The following is a 19,352-nucleotide window of genomic DNA, read 5'->3' as shown; positions in this document are numbered from 1 at the left end:
CCCCTCATCCAAATCGTTAATGAAGATATTGAAGAGCACTGGGCCCAGAACAGAGCCCTGGGGCACCCCACTACACACTTCCTTCCATGTAGATGTGGTTCCATTGAGGACCACACGCTGAGTATGGCCTGTCAGCCAGCTACAAATCCATCTGATGGTAATGCTATCTAACCCACATTTTTCTATCTTATCAAGTAGTAGGTTGTGATCTACTTTATTCAAAATCCATGTGAAGGTTCGAAGGTTTTAAAACATCTCTCACACTGCTTCTCTGTCCATAAGTGGACAGGGAGCTTTGGCAGGGACATAGGAGGCAATTGGTATAAGGGATTGCTGACCTATTCTAGATAATTGCTGACACGTATTATAAATGCTAGATAAACACATTAAGTTGTAAGAACAAAAGCAAGCTTTCAAAAATGATTTGCATTTGAAGATGGACTCTATATCACTTTTATTCTTATTTGAGAGAGAGAGAGAGAGAGAGAGAGAGAGAGAGAGAGAGAGAGAGAGAGAGAGAGAGAGAGAGAGAGAGAGAGAGAGAAATTTTCCATTTAAAGCAAATCAATAAAAAGTTACATCTAAACATCTTGCGGAGCATACTTCATTCCCATTAATAACATTATTTTAATTTTTTATTCCATTTCTGTGACTACACATTCCAAATATCCTCAGAGCAAACATTTTTGAAAGGGCAACTTTGATTTCCTTGTTTCTCATGCTGTAGATTAATGGGTTTAACATGGGTGGAATAATGGAATAGGATATTGTAATGGTGAAATCAAAGTGTGATGGTTTGTCGGGTCGAGGAATCAGGTAAGCAAATGAGGAGGCAACCAAAAATATGGAGAAAACTGTGAAGTGAGGAAAACAAGTAGAGAAGGCCTTTTTCCTTCCCTGAACAGAAGGGATTCTTGAAACAACAGAGAAGATCTGTGCATAAGTAATAGAGATGAAAATAAAGCAACCAAATACTAATATCATATTAAATATGATATATCCAATTTCAATTACATATATATCTGAACAGGCAAATTTAAGTAACTGTGGGATTTCACAATAGAACTGATTGACTATATTAGAGCAGAAATGGTTAGTGAAAGTACCAATAGTGTGCAACACAGCATTGATGAGGATGACAATCCATACAGTGCCAACCATTTTTATACAGAACGTTTTGTTCATTATTATTTCATACTGCAAAGGATTGCAAATGGCAACAAACCGATCATATGCCATGACAGTAAGGATGGCAATATCACAACCCATAAAGAAGGCAAACAAGAGGACTTGAGCAACACATCCTGAATAGGAAATATCCCTGATATTCATTACTAAATTAAAAACAACTTTGGGAACGATGACTGAAACAGAACCAACATCTTGCAGAGCTAAGTTCATCAGGAAAAAATACATGGGAGTATGAAGATGGGAGTCCAAAGCAACCACAGAGATGATCAAAAAATTTCCTGTTATTGTCATGAAATACAAGAGAAGGAAGAAAGTTGAATACATCATCTTAATTTCCCATATCTTTGAGAATTCCAAGAGAAGAAACACACTTGTGTCATTATCCATTTTCTGGCCACATTTATGACCGTCCTGGAAGTGAAGTGGAAGCTATTAAAATATTTCCAATTCATTTCAAATTGTCCTTCAAAACTATCCAAGGTTTTGAAATACAACCTTACATTCCTGCCATGATTTGGATATAAAATGAAACATACAAAAGTTCAAATCAAAGCAAGAAGAACTTTCAACATGAAAATAAATTAAGTCTGGAAGCAGAGGAGACATTTCACATCACAGTGGCAGAGGTGTTTATCTTAAGGTCCGCTAAAAGTGATGGACTGTGTAGAGCATACAGGATATCCTCCATGGTTTTTCTTGCTTTTATTTAAAAGGCAAATAAACTCTTCCCGAGAGTGCAAGAGTTTCTTAGCCAAGAAGGAAACAAAAAGAAAAAGGAGGCTCCAAATAAAGTAAGAAGGGAGATGAAAGGTTCAGTCAGGCGGCTACTTAGATCTTGGAAACAGAATGGAGATTCTGAGGATCACCTTCAAATATAAAATTCCTAGATTTATTTAAAAGAATCATCTATATTTCTTAAATTTTATCTGATTTAATATATTGTTGCATTGATCAAGGATAAATCAAATAAAAACATCCCCGTTAAATCAATTTTATTCATTTTGAATTGATTCAGATATTTAAACAATGTGGATATCGAGAAATTAATTTGACCATCAATTCTATTTGACTACTTTAAATATCAGCCCAATTTGAGAAGCAACTTTTGTTTGATTTAATTTCATTATTAAAGAAAAGGCTATGAAATGTGGAACTTACCTTCCGTTAACAGAAAAATGGAGTTGGAAGGGACCTTGTAGTCCAATTCCTGCTCAAGCAAGATACTCTATACCATTTCAGACAAATGGCTGTCCAATATCTTCTTAAAAAACTTAATTTAATTTAACTCAGACTTACTAAATTCAAGTTGTAAAAGGTAAGGAGATATTGAATTTGAAAAGAAGCCTATGGAAGGGCAAGGAAAACAAATTAGTAGAACATTATGGCAAAAGCAAACAATAATGATCATTTTCTTATTCCATAGGTCAGCTTGTAACACGGAGGTCTCATTCTACATTATGGCAAAAGCAAACAATAATGATCATTTTCTTATTCCATAGGTCAGCTTGTAACACGGAGGTCTCATTCTACATAAAAACAGTTTTTGTAATTCAGTATAAAAAGAAGAGTTTTTTGGGGGAGGAAGGCTGGTTGCCTCCTTCATAACTCTCAGGAAAGCAGAAAGAAAACCTATGAAGGACATCTGAAGAAAAAGATGGAAAATGAAACTTTAGAATAGGAGTATGAGAATAGTAGACAAGCAAAATGTAGAAGATATTTGCTTATTGTCTTCATTCACATTCTTCTGATTAGATTCAATATTCATTTTTTCTTTCTTCCTCATTTAGAAGGTGGCATTGTATACAATGCTTTTCATTCTCATTACAGGGTTTAAATGGTTTTCTGAATTGCAGGAAAGATTAACTGATCTTTTTTTAACACCACAGAGACTTATTTAGCTCCCAAACATCCTGCGCATATCCTCAGAAAACACTCCAGAGATTTTTATTAGTTGTATTCATCTGTTTTGTTTATTTTTTCTAATAAACAGAGTATGCTAATAATTTAGAATGAACATACACATTTCAGAATGTATATAGAATTTAGGAAATCAATGTGCCTTTCTGAAATGGATATATTATATTCAATGGCGTAGTCTTGAAGAAGAGTTGAATTGGAGACTTTATCTTTATTACACATGCTTTTCAATGTTTAATAAGAAATATGATGTAATTCTTAATGAAGATTCTTTAAAGTTCTCCATATTTTTGGAACAACCAATCTTATAACATCACCATTTGTACTGTAAGAAACAGCTTACCAGTTTAATTTTCAAGTCAGGAAGGAATAAATAGAATCAGAGGTGAAGTTTATTCTGAGAATCCTTGACACAGAGGATCAGCTCTCGGTAGGCAGCCATCTTAAGCCCTTCTTCTCAGAACCCTTATCCAGGAAAGCCTTCCCTTTGTTTTTGAAAGTTTGCAAAGGGGTCCCCCCTAGTAATTCAAATAAAATAAGAGGAGGAAGGAATATTAGATATGGTCACTGCATTGAGTTACTTATCTCTATACTAGTAAAATTTGTACCCACTCTGTACAAATGAAAGGGTGCATCAGAAGACATTAAAAAATAGAGTAGTAGTAATAAAGTTAAGTACATAATCTGTATTTCCCATAACTTTGAGAATTCCAAGAGAAGAAACTCTGAAGTGTGATTATCCATTTCTGGTCTCATACATGATAGGCAGAAATTAGGTGTCCAGTTCAGCCCTTCTACCCTATTGAGCCTCCGTACTATCAGCCCCCTCTACCACAACGATCCTGCAGGAGAAGGGCAGTGTGGACAACCGTGGGATCTGGCAGGGTGAGATCTGTGAACCATAAACCCAAAGCTTTCACTGTGTCCCTGCACAACAGATACAGTGCCCTTTCTGACCTTAACAAGGACATTAAGGAGACAGGTAAACGTATCTGTGATAATAACTCAAATAAGCAGGGGATCGTTGTCCAAGATGAAAAACCTGTTTTCGACAGGGAGAAGTGTGAATCTGGTATTACACACCAGTCATGCAAGAACAGAAAGGCATCCAAAAAGTGAAGCCACCTTCTGGCTGGTGATTCAATTATAAGGGATGTAGAGTCGGAACTTCCGGTTGCGCTGCCGCTTCGAATGGCGGCGTTCTGAAGCCGCCCGATCCTGGGAAGCGTCAAAACGCCCGGAGGCAGCAAAACCAGCTGCTCCACGGCACTGGAGCTTCTTCTTCGGGAGAAGAGGGAGAGGCGAGCCTGCCTGGATAGAGGTAGAGCCCCCATACGATCCTCCCAAGTAGTTTGGGGGATAAAAGGGTGAGCTCCCTCGGAGCCCAGGCTTTCTCCGCTCCCAGGACGTCTTCGCTCCAAAAGGAGTGGAACAAGATGCGACAACTGCACCTGCTGCTTAGAGGGGACTGTGAGTATTTTGAAAAGCAGGCAGAGCAAAGCAGGAAGATCTGGATTTTTAAATTGGATCTTAACTTTAACTCAGTTTCATTATCTTCTTCAAGCTTCAAGTGTGAAATGGAGTGAAAATGGCGCTGGAGTGTTTCTCTCCTGTGTGAAGTGACTGTGTTTGAAAAGTGTTATATTCTGCTACAAAGCAAGAGATACAATTCGCAATTGACTCTATTCAGTATTGGATTTTGTGTATTTGATTTTGTGTATTTGAAAGCCTGTTCCCTATTCTTCTTATTGAAAGTTAAGAACTCTGGGAGAATTGTTACTTTTTTTTTTCCTTTTCTTCCTGAACTTTGATTCTGCTGGGTGACAGAGGAAATTGAAACTTAAGAGATGGCTGTGAAACGTGGGGGAGGGCCCCCGCTTTCTAAGAACGCTATCTCCTCACCTATGCCACAAACTGCAGGGCAGACTTCGATGAAACCTACAGTACAACCACCCTCTCCCCCACCTCCTGCATTTACACTGACAGACATCCAGCAAGTTGTGATGCAGTCAACGCAAGTTCTGCAATAAGAAATAAAGAATCAAAACAACCAGATGAGGGAAGATATAGTGCATGCACTCCAGGGCTTAGCTGCACATATAGAACGCCTGGATGAACGGGTGGATTCAGTTATGGAGTATGTGGAGAACTTGGAAAATAAAATTACTGATGCTGAGCAGAAGGTTGATAGAGCAGAGGCCAAGATTGACAGAACAGGGGATGAGGTCACTATATTAGAGTATAAGAGCATGGAGTTTGCTTTGCGTATTAGAGGCCTCAAAGAGAATCCTAAAGAAAATCTGGAATGGGAAATAGCACAAGCAGTGGCTCCTGTTTTGAAATGGGAACCTGAAGAATTACTTAAGGAAATGGATAAGATATTTAGAGTTAACTCCTGGATTGCTAGGCAAAAAAGTCTACCTAGAGATGTAGTGATCTATTTTTCCAGGAGATCAACTAGAAATTCTATTATCCAGGCCTTTTATCGGGAAAAAATTCCAGATTGCAGGCCAAGATATTATGATCTTAAAGGAGATACCTTCAAAAATTCTTAGAAAGAGGAAAGATTTTGCCTTTTTGTCTGATGAGCTTAAGAAGCGACAAGTCCAGTTCAGATGGGAAATTCCTATTGGAATTGTGGTAAATTATGCAGGGACCAGATACAGACTGGATACAATCTTAAAAGCAAAAGATTTCTACACTAAGGTCCTGAAAGCAGGTTTACCACCATCTCCCCGAATTAAGAGAACAGAAGCTAGACAAGATGATAAACAATTGAGTGAAGGGGCAATGTTACTGCCCCCTGAGGAGATCCAGAAACCGGAGGCCATAGAGCAGAATTTGATATTAAAGGAAGACCCAAAAAAACAGAGGATGACAAGAGCTGCACATAAGCGTATGGAAAAGGAACAAAAACAGAAGTCTGCAACTGGTTCAGCTACTCAAGATGCGACTGTTTTAGAGCCCGTGGGAGGAGCACGTCCTAAGAGAGCAACAGCTGATCTTCAGGCCATGTTCCAAAGGCTCATGGTCACCAGAGATGGTGAAGTTCCTGACATGGAATGTTAACGGGCTAAATTCACCACAGAAAAGAAAGAAAGTATTTTTTTATTTGAAACAACATAAAAATGATTGTTTACAAGAGACACATATTGCATTAAGAGATCAAAAATATTTGACTAATTCCCGATTGGGAACATATTTTGCATCTTCTGCCCCGGACAAGAAGGCTGGAGTGGTTATTTACTTAAGAAAAGACTTTTCGGCAAGATTGATTGAATCAGATAAGCAAGGGAGATATGTTAGTATTGAATTAACATTACAAGGAAAGAAAGTTCTTCTTATTGGATTATATGCTCCAAATCAACAACAGCAAAAAAAATTTAAATTCTTACACCAAAGGCTAATTGAACTGGATTACAAATCTGTTATTATGATGGGGGATTGGAATGGGGTCTTGGTGCCATCTGAAGACAAGAAGGGGTCTTCTAAAACCCTTTGTAACTCAAAATTGCCTAAAGCCTTTTTTGATTTGAAGGAAGATCTGGAATTAAGAGATGTATGGCGGGAAAGGAATATGAGAGACAGGGATTTTACTTTTTTTTCGGATAGACACAAATCTTTTTCCAGGATTGACTTCATTTTGATTACTACTGACCTTTCCTCCTCGGTTAAGAATGTTAAGATTTTCCCTAGGACAATGTCTGACCATAGTCCTGTTTGGCTGGAGCTCTTTACTGAAGACACTAGTAGGAGATCTTGGAGGCTGAATGAGAACTTACTTTACAAATGACTTGTTCTTGCAGAAATGTAGAGAACATATGAAAGAATTTTTTGTCACGAATATGCATAAAAGTACTTCGATGGAAATGGTTTGGGATGCTAGTAAGGCCTATATGAGAGGGGTTTTGATTTATATGAATAATGCTTATAGGCGTAAGCAAGTGCAAAAACGTTTAGATATCGAGGAAGAGATTAAAACTAAAGAGAAAAAGTTTATTTTGAATCCATTGGATAATAATTTAAATATCTCAATACATTTATTGAAAGAACAATTTAATATGCTATTGGCTGATCAAGTAGCAACTAATTTGCGTTATGCCAAACACAATACTTTCTGTAATGCCAACAAGCCTGGTAGATGGCTGGCTTATCAATTAAGGAAGAAACAGAAATTATGTACTATAGACAAAATAGAATATAAAGGAAAAGAAGTCTACCAACAAAATTTGATTAAGAGGAGTTTCCTAGATTTTTACTCGAAATTATATTCTAAAGAGAATATACAAGCTCTAGATATAGATAAGTATCTACAGGGAGCTCATTTTCCAAGACTTTCACAAGAACAACAACTTGAGATGAATTGAATTACACCAGAAGAAATTTCTTTAGCTATTAAACAGTTGAAATTGGGCAAAACTCCAGGAACAGATGGATTAACAGCAATTTATTATAAAAAGTTGCTGCCTGAAATGATTGAACCCTTAAAGATTTTGTTTAATGAAATTCAGACTGGAGGCGCAGTTCCTCCATCATGGAGGACAGCTTTTGTATCGTTGATCCCAAAGGAGGATCAAGATCTTACCCAACCTAAAAATTATAGACCTATATCGCTCTTAAATACAGATTATAAGATCTGGGGAATTCCTGGACACGCGATAGAGGGTGTATCTATGGGAGTAAGTATGGATATGGTTTCTTATAAGGAACTACTCAAATTGCAAGGGAATGATTGGCAACTTAAATCAGCAGAGGAGTTAAGACAAGAAAACATAAATTACTCTTGGTTTCAATATACCCAATTGAAAGCTAGGTGGAAGTCAGATCAAAAGGTTGGTATCACAATTACAGATCAAAATTTAGTAAAGCAAATTAGAGATTCAAAATGTGCACATATAAAGAGGATATATAATGCTTTAATTGAATTGGATTCGGAAACGGAATTGGTTAAAGATTGCATGATAAAGTGGGCACAAAATATTCAGGAACCAATCTCGTTGGACACCTGGGAGATAATTTGGGTCAGAAATGTTAAATTTACCCAGGCTCAAAATTTAAGAGAAAATTTTTACAAAATGTTTTATAGATGGCATCTGGATCCCAAGAAGTTGTCCAACATGTATCCTAATCTGCAGTCTAAGTGTTGGAGGTGTGGTAGCTTAGAAGCTACCTATTTCCACATGTGGTGGACTTGTAGAAACATGTCTTCTGGATTAAAATTTGGTGGAACATTCAAAAGATTTTTAAGAGGAAGATAAAGTTTTCCCCGCAATTGTTCTTACTGGGTATTGTTGTAAATTGTGATGTCAAAGAGACTAATCTGATGTTGAATATGATAACGGCAGCACGGTTACTGGTGGGACAATATTGGAAGAAGGACAATCTGCCCACGGTAGAAGAATGGGTGTTTAAAGTTTCTAATCTTGCAGAAATGTCCAAGATTTCTGCTTATTTAAAGGATCACTCACAGGAGAGATATATTTCAGTTTGGAGGAGATGGATAAATTATATTGAAAACAAATATGGGACCAAAAAGTTCCATTTAGCTTATGAGTAGAATTTAGTGGGATATTGTTATTGTTAGTAGTTATGCTAAGAGAGAGTTAAAGCGCAGTACGAATTTGGTTGATTGTATATTGTGTAAATTTTTATTTAGAATATGATTGTTGTAACTATAATCCTGTATTTAGCTCTGGGAAGTGGGGGAGTTGGGGTGGGAGGGATTTGGGGATATATTGTAAAATATTGTAAAACTCTTTAATAAAAAAAACAATTATAAGGGATGTAAATTTAGGAAAGGACACAGAGGTTTTGAAAGAGGTCAGGTGTCTTCCAGGTGCTACTGCCAGTAGGGACAAGAAGCATATTTCTAAAATAATCAAGAATGCCAGCAAGGATTGTGATGTGGAGGCTATTGTACATCTTGGCACTAATGATCTGTCCCAAAAAGATGTACTCTCTGTGCAGAATGATTTCCAGAGCTTGGGGCAGGAACTTAGCAGAATAGGCTGTAGGCTTACTTTTTCAGAGGTTTTACCAGTGTATAAGGAACAAAATGGAAATGGCCAGCGTATAGCAGAATTTAATATGTGGCTAAAGGAGTGGTGTAAAGGAGAAGGCTTTGGTTATATTAGTCATGATGTCTGTAGCTGGTCCAATGAAAAAATGTATAAAAGAGATGGTCTGCATCCATCCAAGAAAGGGACTGAGTTACTTGGCAATAAAATCACAGCTTTTTTGGAGGAACATTTCAACTAAATAATGGGGATAGTGAGTTAATTGATACAGAACATCACTGTCCCTGGCAATCTAAGAAAATAGGGGAAGCCAGGCACCACACAAGTTATGCAGCTAGTAAATACAGGGTCAGTCATAAAGGACTCAAATGTCTATACACCAATGCACAGAGTATGAACAGTAAGCAGGGTGAACTAGAAATTCAGGTAAATGAGGGCAGATATGATATTGTGGCCATTACGGAAACATGGTGGGATGAAACCTACAAGTGGAACACACAGCTAGAGGGATTTAAACTATTTAAAAGAAACAGACTAAACAAAAGAGGAGGAAGAGTTGCTCTATATATAAAAAATAACTTTATCTCTACAGAAAGAGAGCACAACAATGACAAAAACTGTAAACTTGAAAGCATTTGGGTCAATATAAAAGGGGGAAAAATGACATTGCCATAGGTGTATACTATAGGCCGCCCAACCAAGCAGAGGAAATAGATGAACTTTTTGCTAGTCAGCTAACTAAGGTATGTTAGAAGCACATCACAATAGTAATGGGGGACTTTAATTACCCTGATATCAACTGGGAGACAAACTCTGCACCAAGTGGAAGATCAAACAGATTCCTGTCAAACCTAGCAGACAACTTTCTCTCCCAAAAAGTAGAGAAGGGAACTAGGGGATTAGCCATATTGGATTTAATTCTCACAAACAGAGATGAAATGATAGAAACTTAGAGAGACCATGGGAAGAATTCCATGGATGAGAATCCTAAAGGGGAAAACAACTCAAGAAGCTTGGGAAATTTTGAAAAGTGAGATAATAAAGGCCCAGTCTAGCACAATACCAACAAAGAAGGAAAATAACAGCTTTCAAAAGAAACCAGCATTGCTGCATAAAGAAATCTCTGATAAACTGAAAGATAAAAAGGACAAGTATAAGAAGTGGAAAGACGGGCACATAACTAAGGCAGAATATCAGGAAATAGCCCGTGCCTGCAGAGATGAAGTGAGGAAAGCTAAGGCTCAAAATGAACTAAGGCTTGCGACCAAAGTCAAAAATAACAAAAAATGCTTCTTTCAACATATAAAAAACAAGAAAAAAGTTAAGGAAATGATTGGTCCATTAGTGGGTGAAAGTGGCAATAAGGTGACAAGCAATAGGGAGAAAGCAGAACTATTTAACTCGTTTTTTGCATCTGTCTTTACACAAAGGGAAAAAACAGTCCAACCTACCCAAACCAGTGCCATAAAAAACAGAATAGAAACGCAAGTTAAGAAAGGCAAGAAAATGGTAAGTGAGCACCTGTCCAGCCTAGACGAGTTCAAATCACCAGGACCAGATGGATTACACCCCAAAGTTCTCAAGGAACTGGCAGACGTGATCTCAGAACCACTGAACTATATTTTTCAAAGATCCTGGAGCACTGGGGAACTACCACAGGACTGGAAAAGAGCTGATGTAGTTCCCATCTTCAAAAAAGGGAAAAAATAGATTCAGGAAACTACAGACCTATCAGCCTGACCTCAATACCTGGGAAGATTCTGGAAAAGATAATCAAAGAACAAATCAGCGAACACCTTGATGCAAACAAAGTCATCACTAAAAGTCAACTTGGTTTGTCAAAAACAGATCATGCCAGACAAATCTTATTACATTCTTTGACCAAGTGACAAAACTAGTGGACCAGAGGAATGCTGTAGATATAATTTATTTGGACTTCAGTAAGGCATTTGATAAAGTAGATCACAACCTATTACTTGATAAGATAGAAAAATGTGGGTTAGATAGCATTACCACCAGATGGATTTGTAGCTGGCTGACAGGCCGTACTCAGCGTGTGGTCCTCAATGGAACCGCATCTACATGGAAGGAAGTGTGTAGTGGGGTGCCCCAGGGCTCTGTTCTGGGCCCAGTGCTTTTCAATATCTTCATTAATGATTTGGATGAGGGGATAGATGGGGAACTCATCAAATTTGCAGACAACACCAAGCTGGCAGGAATAGCCAATACTCCAGAAGATAGGCTTAAGATACAGAAGGATCTGGACAGACTCAAACACTGGGCACTATCTAACAAAATGAAATTCAATGGTGAAAAAAGTAAGGTTCTACATTTAGGCAGGAAAAATCAAATGCATAGGTATAGCATAAGTGGTACCTTGCTCAATAGTAGTAACGGAGTCTTAGTAGAAAATCACTTCAATATGAGCCAGCAGTGTGCTGCAGCTGCCAAAAAAGCCAACACAGTGCTAGGCTGCATTAACAGAGCAATAGAATCAAGATCAAGTGAAGTACTAATACCACTTTACAATGCTTTGGTAAGGCCACACCTGGAATACTGCATCCAGTTTTGGTCACCACAATGTAAAAAAGATGTTGAGACTCTAGAAAGGGTACAGAGAATAGCAACAAAGATGATTAGGGGGCTGGAGGCTAAAACATATAGGGAACGGTTGCTGGAATTGGGTATGTGTAGTTTAATGAAGAGAAGGGTGAGGGGTGACATGATAGCAGTGTTCCAATATCTCAGGGGCTACCACAAAGAAGAGGGAGTCAAGCTATTCTCCAAAGTACCTGAAAGCAGGACAAGAAGCAGTTTTAAAGAATGGAGAAGAAAGAATCAGGCTAGCTACTTGGTTTTCCATGCCACCAAAACTACTTCCTTAATGAAAGAATAAGAATCTTCTCCAAATGACTGCTCTTCTCAGATATACCTTGGAAACAGACTAGAGTTTCTGAAGATGTATTTCAAATTTGAAGCTCAAAGATCTATTTATAACAATGTATTTCTTATATTTTATCTGTTTAATGCTTTGAGTGAAATTGTGAAAGATGAGAGGTTGAATCTTAGAAGACCTCTATGGGGGGACTGGTCAAACAAATGACTGAAACGAAAACAGCAAAAACAAACAACAACCAGTTTCTTATTTTATGGATCATCTCTGTTAGACAGAGATCTCATTCCACATAAAGACAGTTGTTGTCATTCTATGTAAAGACAGGTTTGGTTTTTTTTTGGAGGGGGCGGAATGTTGGTTTTCTTACCTACAAACGTGAATTTTAATAAGTCTTAGGAAAGCAGGAAGAAAAACAAAGAAGAGCTTTTGAAGAAAAAGATAAATTAAAAGAAAACTTTAAAAAGGGGGAATAAGAATTATAGAAAAGCAAATCAAAAAATATATTTACTTACTGTACTGATTTAGATCTTTTGTCTGAACTTTATGTCATTAGATGTGCATTTTTATCTTTCATTCCTCCTTTAAAAGATGACTTTATATGTGGCTTCTGGTTTACGCACACAGCGCTTCCGGATGTGCAGGAACAGTCCACTTCCTGCTGTCCGTTCTTTCTCTTTCAGAGGACCCTAAAAAGGGTCAAAAATCACCCTAGAAGGGCGACTACCACAAGGAGGCCTTCCCTGCAATCGCGGAAGGGTGGCAGCCCTCCACTTGAATCTGGGACAACTCCTTTGGCCCAAGGAAGAAGAGACCAGCCATCGGACTTCCGGGTGGCAAGGCTCCACCGCCGGCAGCCATTCTGGCTGTCAGCCCCGTCGTCTCCGTAGAGCCACTGAAAACAGTGCCGATCAGCTGTTTTGACGGCTTGGAAGCCCGCTCCTCGGGAGAAGAGGAGGTGGTGAGTGTCCAGGTAGGGGTAGAGCTCTCTGGGGCCGCCAGAGTTAAAATTCTGGCAGCTGAAGGATTGAGCCCCCCGAAGCCTGAGTTTGCTCCGGACTGCGGGACGCCTCTGCTCCGAGCTTTTTGGAGCAGAGCAGGGCGTAGCAACCATCCCTGCCAGCAAGAGAGAACTTTAGAGAACTTGGATGCAGGCAGAGCGATACAGGAGAATCAGGTGAAAGTGAATTTATGATCTTTAACTCAGTGGTCTTTGTGGAGTTTGATACTTAAAAAGGATTTAAATTTGGAGGAATGGCAAAAAGGTATTAATAAATTTGTTTGGGCAGGGAAAAGGCCACGAGTTAAATTTAAGATTATGCAAGATAAGCGTGAAAGAGGTGGTCTTAAAATGCCTAATTTTAAATTATATTATGAAGCTGCTGCTTTGTCAGCGATAAGTGATTGGTTTAATTTAACACAAGCAAGATTACTAAATCTTGAGAGCCACGATTTGTTATTTGGATGGCATGCATACTTATTGTATGATAAGAAGGTGGATAATGTGTTCAAGATACATATTTTAAGGTATGCTCTGTTGCGAGTTTGGAAAGAGTACAGACACAAGTTAAATTATAAGATACCTATATGGGCAATACCGAAACACGCAATAGAAAATATAAATGTCGCGTTTAAACATGATGTGACTACATATAAGGAAATTTTAAGTTTGGAAAAGGAATGTATGGCAATTAAAGCCATATAATATTTTAAAAGAAGAAAAGATTGTACAAACTTGGTTTCAGTATGGGCAATTACAGGCCAGGTGGAAGGAAGATCAGAAAATTGGTTTTTCAATGATTGATGAAAATTTGGTAAAGCAAATTAGAGATCAAGGTCAAGCACATATTAAAAAGATATATCTTGCATTGATAGAAATTGATTCAGAGACAGAACTTGTTAAGGACACCGCCCTGAGTCCTTCGGGAGAAGGGCGGTATAAAAATTCAATAAAACTGAAACTGAAACTAAACTGATAAAGTGGGCTCAGAATTTTCAAGAAGTTATTACAATGGATACTTGGGAAAAGATTTGGGTGAGAAATGTAAAATTTACACAGGCCCAAAATTTAAGAGAGAACTTTTATAAAATGTTTTATAGGTGGCACTTAGATCCTAAAAAAATAGCAAGTATGTATCCGACCTGCCAGCCCAAATGTTGGAGGTGTGGTTGTGAAGATGCAACATATTTTCATATATGGTGGATTACAATTTGGTGGAACATGCAAAAAATATTCAAGAAAAGGATAAAGTTTTGTCCACAATTGTTTTTACTGGGCATTATTACAGATACTACTGTCATGGACACTAAGTTGATGTTGAACTTAATCACGGCAGCGAGACTTTTAGTAGCACAATATTGGAAGAAGGAAGAACTGCCGACTATAGAAGAATGGACTTTAAAAGTTTCCAATCTGGCGGAAATGGCAAAGATTTCAGCGTAGTTGAAAGACCAGTCGCAACAGAGATATATTGTGGAGTGGAGAAGATGGATTGATCACATCCAGAATAAATATGGGACTAAAAAGTTTCACTTAGCATTTGAATAAGTATTGATGTGATATATAAATTACTTGTAGTTATTTCATAAGAGTTAAAGTGCGATAGAATTTAATATTTTATTGTTGTTTGCATAAGGTAGATAATGATTGTTTTATTTTTATACCCTGTATTTAGCTCTGGGAAGTCGGGGAGGGGGGAGGGGGAGGGGAGGGAGGAGTTGGGAAGGTTTGGGGAGAGGGGAGGGGGTTGGGAGGGGTTTTGTCTTTTTAAAAAATGTATTGTAAAACTTTTCAATAAAAAGAAGAAGAGACTGGCCATCAAGATGGCCGATCATTAAGCCGCTCCCTGCCGAAAGCCAAAAGCACTACTTAGCACAAAGAAGCAATCTGGAGGACCTTGGTGAGACTTTACCTTTTTTACTCCCTTAACTATTTTCCTGTGGGACTTTTCCTGAAAATTTCTTTCCCCACTTTTTGAGAAAGCAGCAAATATTTATTTTGGGAACAAATCTTAAAGCCTTAAAGAAAATCAAGTAATTCAGCAAAGAAACTGAGTAATTTTATCTGTATTTACTGAAGAGCTCCTATTTTTTGGTGGGGATCTAGTACCCTATTTCCTCTCTAAGCTGTGAATTAAAGAAAAAAAATAGGACTAATTTTACAAAAGTTTTATATTAATTTGGGGAAAAAAGAAATTTTTTTTACATTGCATTGTATATGCTATTGGTGACATCTTTTGGCAAATCCTGGTACAGCAAGTAATTTTTTCTCAATATATATATATTGAGATGGTGTATTTGAATGAAAAGTTTGGATAAAACTTGTTCCTCTTCCACAACCTTTTCTAGACACCCTTTCCTCCAAGAGAGAGAAGACTCTGTTGTTACTATTAATATTAATGCCTGAGTCTATTTTTTAAAAAGTCTTTTTAAATGACCAGTGTCAGAATATTTTGTTCCATTCTATAACTTTAAGCTGAATTTAAGTGTTCCTTCCTTTAATTGTAATCTTTAGTTGTTTCTATTGCCTATTTTAAAAATCTCATTATTTATTATTATTATTATTATTATTATTATTATTATTATTATTATTATTATTATTATTATTATTAAAACAAAAAGTATTTTTCTGTGAAAAGGATTCTTTATAATTAATTCAAAAATCTTACTTCAAGTTTATCTGTATCCTTAGTCTATTTGTAAATTTCTAAAATCAAAGTCTTTTTTAATTTCTTAAACTTGAAGTTGAAAGTATTCAAGGGAAACTCACCCTATGCTATCAAAATTGTCAGTCTAATAGCTGAAAGAAGTTAATAAATAATTCTTGAAAGTGATTAGAAAAGGAAGATTGCAAACTTAGTGTCCTTTCAAACATACTGACTATGATTTCAGCAAGATGAATATTTCCTTGTGTCCTAAGGCTCTAAGTCTGCTGGAACCACTACCTTGCAATCTGTTCATGAAGGACAGCTTATGAGTCATCTCTTTTCCTTGTCTGGAGAGATTCAAAGAGCACTATCAGGGCTATATATTAGCACTGATGATGTTACCTACTTTGGGCAATTGAACATCTACAAGAAAACGACCAAGCTCAGAAAACACCAAGGACCCCTTATTTCAGCCCTGAACTACAAGTACTCTCCTTTATTATTTCTTTTTCCGGAAATCTATTTATTGGGTTATTTTTTAACAATTAATGACTTTTTCCTTCCTTGAGCAGAAGGGATTTTTGAAACAACAGTAAAGATCTGTATGTAAGTAAAAATGATAAAAGCAAAACAAGCAAATGTTATTGTAAAAATAAATACTACTGTTCTAGTTTAAATTACATATAAATCTGAGCAGGCAAGTTTAAGTAAAGGTGGGATTTCACAGTAAAATTGATTGATAATATTAGAGCAAAAAGGAGTAATGAAAGTTCCCATTGTGTTTAATACAGCATTGAGAAAGTTGACAATCCAATCGCTACAAATTATTTTGGTACAAACCTTCCTATTCATTATAATCTCATATTGTAAAGGATTGCAAATGGTAACATACTGATTATATGCCATGACAGTAAGAAGAGAAATATCAGAGTCTACAAAAATACAAACACTTGTGTTATACATTCAGGATAAGAAATATGATTTATGTTCATAACTGAATTGAAAACAGCTTTGGGGACAATGACTGAAAGAGAACCTATGCCCTGAAAGGCTAAATTTGTCAGGAGGAAGTACATGGGGATGGGAAGATGGGTCTCCAAAATAAGTGCAGAAATAATTGGAAAGTTTTCTGCTAATGTAATTAAATATATGAACAAAAGTATCATTGCATACAGGAGCTGTAGTTCCCATGTATTTGAAAATTCCAAGAGAAAAAACACTGTAGTATCATTATCCATTTCTGGTCATAGATACGAGAACCTAGAAGTAAAGGGTTAGCATTGTACACACACACACACACACACACACACACACACACACAGAGAAACAAACAAACACATATTATAGACAGGAAAAATCAAGAAAATATTTGCTTATTTTCCTCCTTCATACAATTGTTACAGATTTTATGAGATTAGGTTTTTATATTCTGCTAATTCTTGCAACACTTTTATTCATCTTTCAAAAGTTGACATTACACATATCTTTCATTATTCATATTGATTTGAAAAGGTTTTATCAAGTCTTTTTGGCTTCTAAAGTTTGATAGTCTCCCAGGAGCCCTATCTATAAAAGATATTATATTTTTTCTAAATAGCTTGATATGTCCCAAATGTAATTCTGTGTTAAAATGCAAGCACAATCAGAGCTGAAACAGATGTCAAACTATTTTGGTAAATATTATTATCCAATAGATAATTTTATTATGAAATAAAGGAGTTCTATCGTGTAAACACTTAGCAGATATCAGTACTCACAAGAAGTTATATTTGCTTTGTACTGTGATTATGACAATTAGTGCTATGGTAAAGAACTAATTGTAAATCTATCTTGCCTTCCTCACAGCTTACATATATTTTAAAAGGCTAATAATGTAAAGGATAAAAATTACAAATTACAAATTAACTTGTACTGTCCTATTGACATTGTTTATTTTTTACTGTTGCCATACTATTACAAATATTTCTATAATTCTCTAGTGTTTTTCCCCCCAATGGTCAATATAACCAATACTCTTTAAAAATGGTGCTGTTATTCTAGACATCACAATGGATTCAAGAAAAGTATAATTTGTCCATTTTTGAAAAAGTAGTCAGTCAGGATTGAGCTGAAAGCATAAAGTTCTATATTTTTATTTCTTTTTATTTTGTCTGTCAATTAGAAATGACAATTTTTCTCCCATTTGATACAGATTTCACAATATTTTAAAATTTTTATGCACATGTTCATACATTATTGTAAAATAATTCAATGAAATGTTTAGTTGATTTTTATTAATTCAGTTAACTATTTTTATATATATTTTTCTATTATTTTTAAATTTTCTTTCTGTACTAAAGATTTATGTTATTGAATTATTGATTAACCCAGTCTCCACATTGTTTTTTAAATGTTTAATTGTAAAATTAGAAAACTAATAAAATATTATATTAAAAAAGACCATGGGAGGAAGAAAGATGAAAAGAAAGTAGTAAACAGTGAAGAGATTTACTTACATCCCAATGAATTCCGTTCAGCACAATTTTTAATTTCAGTGTTTCATGAAGAAATTAGCCATTTTGTTCACTAAGCATTTGTAGTCTTTCTTTGAAAGCTACCATGCAATTGTATGTTGCTTTTCTAATCAATGAGGAATTTAAAGGATTTCCTATGTATGAAGCAAATTTCATCAAGTCTCCTTTGTATAATCAGAGACTTATTCCATTCCCCAGAGTTCATCATAGCTAATTGGAAATAGATCCTCATTTTATTTTGTTTTGTTTTTACCAGATCTATATTTTGTTTCAGTGATAAGAAAGTTGGAAATAAATAATCTTGAGGATCTTTTACATGTATGTATGTATGTATGTATGTATGTATGTATGTATGTATGTATGTATGTATGTATGTTCTAACCTTTAGGCCACTGGCTCTTTCTTGCTTTGTTAGATGAGAAGCAAGGGAGATAAGTGTTTGTTAAGTATTCTAAATACTTAACAAACAGTTAACACATATCTCCCTTGCTTCTCAGGTAACAAAGCGAGAAAGAGCCAGTGGCCTAAAGGTTAGAACAATTGCCTAATGAGCAATCGGCCCAGGTTTGAATCTCAGAAGGGTATGGCTGACTGATGAGAACAAATACGTTTGAAATGGCCATTTCAGTCTCCCTTTAATTCTTTGTTAGCAATCCAAAAAAAAAATTACACATATATAAGCCAACAGGAAAGAACACACATTTGTCATCTGCTTCTGTCTTTTGGAAGGTAAAATCAAATAACAAAATAATCTATTTCCTATGTTAACATCTCTGCAATGAAATCAATAAAGGTAACAGGAAAGAAATGAGAAACATTTTTCTCAATGTAATATGTTTAATTTAGCTGATGCTAGAAAAAATAGTATCTTTTGTACATACTCTTGAAAACTATTTTGAATCTAACCATCTATTACAAGTAAACTACTTTAGATTAAACAATTCTTAAGAATGAAATATTCTTAATTTGGACTTTACTTTTACTGTTTGGACTGTTGTGTGTTTTGAAAAATAGATTATTTAGAATCTAGTTTTGTTGCACTTCAGTCTTTAAATAATTAAGCTAGTATATACATAACAATATATGATGTTTTCCATGGTGAGCTTAACATCAATAACAACATTTATTAAAAAGGCTAAAATAATTTCTGGTGGTATTATCTGTACATTAAAAT

The 19,352-nt window shown here is 36.0% G+C and overlaps 1 protein-coding gene across 1 annotated transcript; it reads right to left on the bottom strand.

The window, feature by feature from the left end:
* Window positions 1-627: 627 nt before the first annotated feature.
* LOC308678744 (olfactory receptor 14I1-like) lies at window positions 628-1,578 on the bottom strand (the record flags this gene model as incomplete). The annotated part of the gene is made up of 1 exon (XM_081345976.1): window positions 628-1,578. One exon carries the CDS (start codon window positions 1,576-1,578, stop codon window positions 628-630), a length of 951 nt encoding a protein of 316 aa, XP_081202102.1.
* Between the last annotated feature and the right edge of the window lie 17,774 nt (window positions 1,579-19,352).

The sequence above is a fragment of the Vipera berus genome, assembly GCF_964194415.1.
Source record: "Vipera berus genome assembly, chromosome: Z".
NCBI classification, from domain to species: Eukaryota; Metazoa; Chordata; class Lepidosauria; order Squamata; family Viperidae; genus Vipera; species Vipera berus.
Note: the sequence above shows the minus strand (reverse complement) of the source record. Positions and strands in the feature narration are given on the sequence as shown.